The following is a 4,290-nucleotide window of genomic DNA, read 5'->3' as shown; positions in this document are numbered from 1 at the left end:
AGGGCTTTGTGTCAATGCATCCAGGACTAACGTCAGATCCCACTGAGGAATCTGTGGTACTCTAATAGGTTTTGATCTCTCGCAAGCAGAAATAAACCTAGATATCCATCTATTGCCTGCAATATCAGAATTAAATAGAGCTCCTAGAGCCGAAATTTGGACCTTTAATGTGCTAACCGAGAGTCCCAAGTCCAGACCCTTCTGTAGAAATTCTAATATTGAGAATATAGGAACTTCCGAAGAGAGTTGTGCAGTATGGAATTCAAGAAATTTCTTCCAAATCCTAACATAAATTCTGGTAGTGGAAGGCTTTCTACTCCTCATGAGGGTATTTATTAGCCCCCTAGAGAACCCTCTAAGCTCTAGTAATTGCCTCTCAAATTCCAGACAGTCAAGTTCATTCCTTTCACTTGAGGATGTAGGAACGGCCCCTGAGATAGAAGGTCTTTGGTCTGAGGCAGAATCCAGGGGTCTGAAATTGACATCGCTCTGAGCCACGAAAACCATGGCCTCTTGGGCCAGAATGGGGCTATCAGCAGAACTCTTGCCCCTTCTTCCCTTATCTTTCTTATGACCACTGGCAGTAGATTCCATGGAGGGAATGCATAGGCTAGGTCGAATGCCCATGTTATATGGAGGGCATCGAATATGTCTGGATTGTCCTCTCTGCATAGAGAGGCGAACATCCTCACCTGACGGTTTGCTCGTGTGGAGAACAAGTCTATCTGGGGTACACCCCATTTGGCTGTTATTAACTTGAACACTTTCCTGTTGAGCATCCATTCCCCCTGATGCAGAGTGTGGCGGCTGAGGAAGTCTGCACGAAGATTGTCTATGCCTCTGATATGAACTGCCGACAAGGATAGTAGGTGACCTTCGGCTAGCTCCATGATGTCTGAAGCAACTCCCATAAGATTTTCTGACCGAGTACCTCCTTGACGGTTCAGATAGGCCACTGCGGTTGTGTTGTCGGAGAAGACCCTTGTGTGAGAGCCTCTCAGCTGAGGGAGAAAGTGGAGCAGGGAATAAAATATAGCCTTCAACTCTTTTACATTAGAGGAATTTTCAAGCTCTGCATAAGACCAGAGACCCTGGGCTACCTGATCCTGAAAGTGTGCTCCCCAGCCATCGGGACTAGCGTCCGTGGTAACGTTAGTGGATGAAGTGATAACCCATAAAACTCCCTTAGATAGATTGTCCCAATCTAACCACCATGCAAGGGAGTGTATTACATCTGACGTTAGAACGACTGTGTCATCCAGCTTTCCTTCCCTCCTAATGTCCTCTTGTAATACAAATTTCTGTAGCTGTCTAGTGTGGAATTGCGCCCATTGGACAGCGGGAAGACAGGAAGTCAGGGAACCTAATAAAGACATGGCATTCCTCAATGACATACTACGCTTACTGATGGCTATACTCACTTTATGTATTATGGTGGTCTTTTTCTCATCAGGAAGCCTACATATCTGGTCAACTGAGTCCAATAGGAGCCCCAGAAATTTCTGACATGTCACAGGCTGGAGCCTGGATTTTTCCCAGTTTATAATCCAGCCCAGTTTTTGCAAAGAAAATACTACTTCCCCCAACCTCCTCTCACACTGTAGGGAATCTTTACCTACAATCAACAGGTCATCTAGATACGGAATTACTAGTGTGTCCCTTACTCGTAGGAAGGACATTACCTCTGATAGTAATTTGGTAAAAACCCTTGGAGCCATGGATAAACCAAATGGCATAGCCCGGTATTGTAGGTGACAGACCTGCCCCTCTATAACCACTGCTACCCGGAGAAATTTTTGGTGTAACTGGTGTATGGGGAGATGGTAGTAAGCATCCTTAAGATCCAATACTACCATGTAACAATTTGGAAACAAATTTTTAATAGCTGAACGAATAGATTCCATTTTAAATGTTCTGGGTTTTATAAAGGAATTTAATTTTCTCAAATTGATTATGGTTCTGAAAGAGCCGTCCGGCTTAGAAATTAGAAATAAGGGGGAGTAGAAGCCCTTCCCTATCTGGGATGGTGGTACTTTTATTAATACGTGTTTGGATATGAGGGATCTAATTTCCGTTTCCAGGGCCTCCTGCTGAGGCCTAGATTTTAAGGATGTAAGAAGGAAGGAATCCGGAGGTGTTTGGATGAAATCTAAAGCGAGGCCTGAAGAAACTAAATTGATGGCCCACGGATTGACCGTTATTTCCTTCCATTGCTCTGCAAAGTGTAGAAGTCTAGCTCCCACTGGCAGAACCAGGTCAACGGAATTTATCCGCTGGCTTAAAGGGACGTTTATTGAATAGATTTCCTTTTTGTTTGAATTCTTTATTATTATTCCATCGGTCTTTAAAGCCTCCCTTCTTGCCGAATGGTGGCTTCCTGAACGCCCTTCTGTAAGAAGGAATAAAGGGATTAGGGAACCCCTTCTTCCTTTCACCCGCCTTAGTGAGTATTTCGTCTAACACTGTTCCGAAGAGGTACTCACCCTGACAGGGTATGGCACACAATTTGGACCTGGACTGGGCATCTCCTTTCCAGTTTTTTAGCCATAAGGCTCTACGAGCCGTGTTAGTAAGACTGGCCGTTCTGGCCGCTAGACGGAGTGAGTCAATAGAGGCATCAGAAATAAATGCCGCAGCCCCCTTAATTAAAGGAATAGCGGAGCGCAATTTTTCCCTGGAAACTCCGGCCTTAATGTTTTGGTCCAGCTGGTCGAGCCAAACTAGCATAGACCTGCTAGTAGATGTGGCTGCAATTGCAGGTTTAAAGGCAGTTACACAGGCCTCCCATGACTTTTTAAGTATTGTGTCAGATTTCCTGTCCATAGGATCTGATAATGAACCTGCATCTTCGACTGGCAGGGAGGAACGGCGGGAGGTGGATGCCACAGCCGCATCCACTTTAGGTACTTTGGACCAAGTGGTCAAGTCCTCATCATCGAAGGGGTATCTCCTTTTACATGAGACTGGCACAAACCCTTTTTGTCCTTTATTCCATTCCCGTTTAACTAGGTCCTTGATGGCCTGATTCACTGGAAATACATGGCCTTTCTTTTGCGAAAGACCAGCAAACATAGCGTCCTGAGGTGTCTGAGGTTCTTTAGACTCTGATACTCCCATAGTACCCCTCACTGACTTAATCAGACTATTTACGCTGTCTGTAGGGAAACAGACGTAATCCTCGTCATCCGAGGAGCCCGATCTTTGAGAAACGTCTGAGCTGACCTCCCCACTTTCTGCTGACGTGTCTGCTGCAGGAGAAGGCGCCTTCCTGGTTCTTTTTCCCACATTCACCGCCGGACTACTACCCAAGGACTGAAGTTCTTCCCTTATCATGAGACGAATCTCCTTCATCCTGACCGAACTCTCCTGCTGCAAGGTGTAATCTATGCAACTCTGACATAATCTTTTAATATAGGAGTCCGGCAGGGGCTCATTACACATCGCACACTGCTTGTGCCTAGATTTCTCCGTCCGCTTACCCTATAAGATAGAAGCAGGAGAAACTACCATTAGCCCCCATAAAGCCAGCTACACATTTACCCAGGAGTAAGGTTAAATACCGTCTGCCGGGTTGTACGATCAGCTTTTGGTGCAGAGCGGCCTGACTTTTTCACCGATTTCTCAGTGGAGTCACTCCTCTTTGAGTGTCCACTGCCTTTCTCTTTGGCATCACCACTAGGCAGGATTAAATCCTCCAGTGGGCGCTCGATATCCTCCTGGGACGACATGTTGCGCAACCAGGAGAGCTCTAAACTGCCTTATATAGCACCGCCTGTGCCTCACAGCTGAGAAAGCACTCCCCTTTTTTTTTTTTTTTTTATACCTGATCAACAGAGGAGATCAGCGATTATCCCAGGTGTGTGGCCCGCAGTCTCCTTCTCCAGCCGCAGATGCTTGCAGTAATTACCGGCAACCGCTGCGCCCATAGACGAGCCCAGGCTGCCCCCGCGACCCCGGAAGTTGAACCAAGCATTTCCGGGACGCCGCTGCTACTGCGCATGCGCCGGCGTCTCTGCTACACGCTGGAAGACGCTCTAGCGCTGTACCTGCAGCCCTGTTAGCTTCACTCTGGAGGGACCAGGAGGGGAACAAAAAAACCCCCGGGGAGACGCCAGCCTACCGCAGCTCCACCAGGAGCATATCTTCCTACCTGCCCCGGACCCCGGGCTGGACGAGGTAGGTGCCGCTCTGCAACATCGGTGGCCTCATACAACAGTGTCCCAGCAGGGAGACTGTTGATGGCTTCAGCAGATGAGGGGTCCACCGGATCATCCCCCCGTCTCTGTTTAC

At 47.5% G+C, this 4,290-nt stretch overlaps 1 protein-coding gene across 1 annotated transcript; it reads right to left on the bottom strand.

The window, feature by feature from the left end:
- Nucleotides 1-2,566: 2,566 nt before the first annotated feature.
- LOC143767758 (uncharacterized) lies at nucleotides 2,567-4,039 on the bottom strand. The gene is made up of 3 exons (XM_077256279.1): nucleotides 3,561-4,039; nucleotides 2,915-3,480; nucleotides 2,567-2,591 (listed from the first exon to the last, which is right to left on the bottom strand). The coding sequence occupies exons 1-3, from the start codon at nucleotides 3,726-3,728 to the stop codon at nucleotides 2,567-2,569; spliced, it is 759 nt and encodes a 252-aa protein (XP_077112394.1). The 5' UTR covers nucleotides 3,729-4,039.
- Nucleotides 4,040-4,290: the final 251 nt, after the last annotated feature.

The sequence above is a fragment of the Ranitomeya variabilis genome, chromosome 4, assembly GCF_051348905.1.
Source record: "Ranitomeya variabilis isolate aRanVar5 chromosome 4, aRanVar5.hap1, whole genome shotgun sequence".
Taxonomy (NCBI): Eukaryota; Metazoa; Chordata; class Amphibia; order Anura; family Dendrobatidae; genus Ranitomeya; species Ranitomeya variabilis.
The sequence above is the reverse complement of the archived record's forward strand: the minus strand, read 5'-3'. Positions and strand labels throughout refer to the sequence as shown.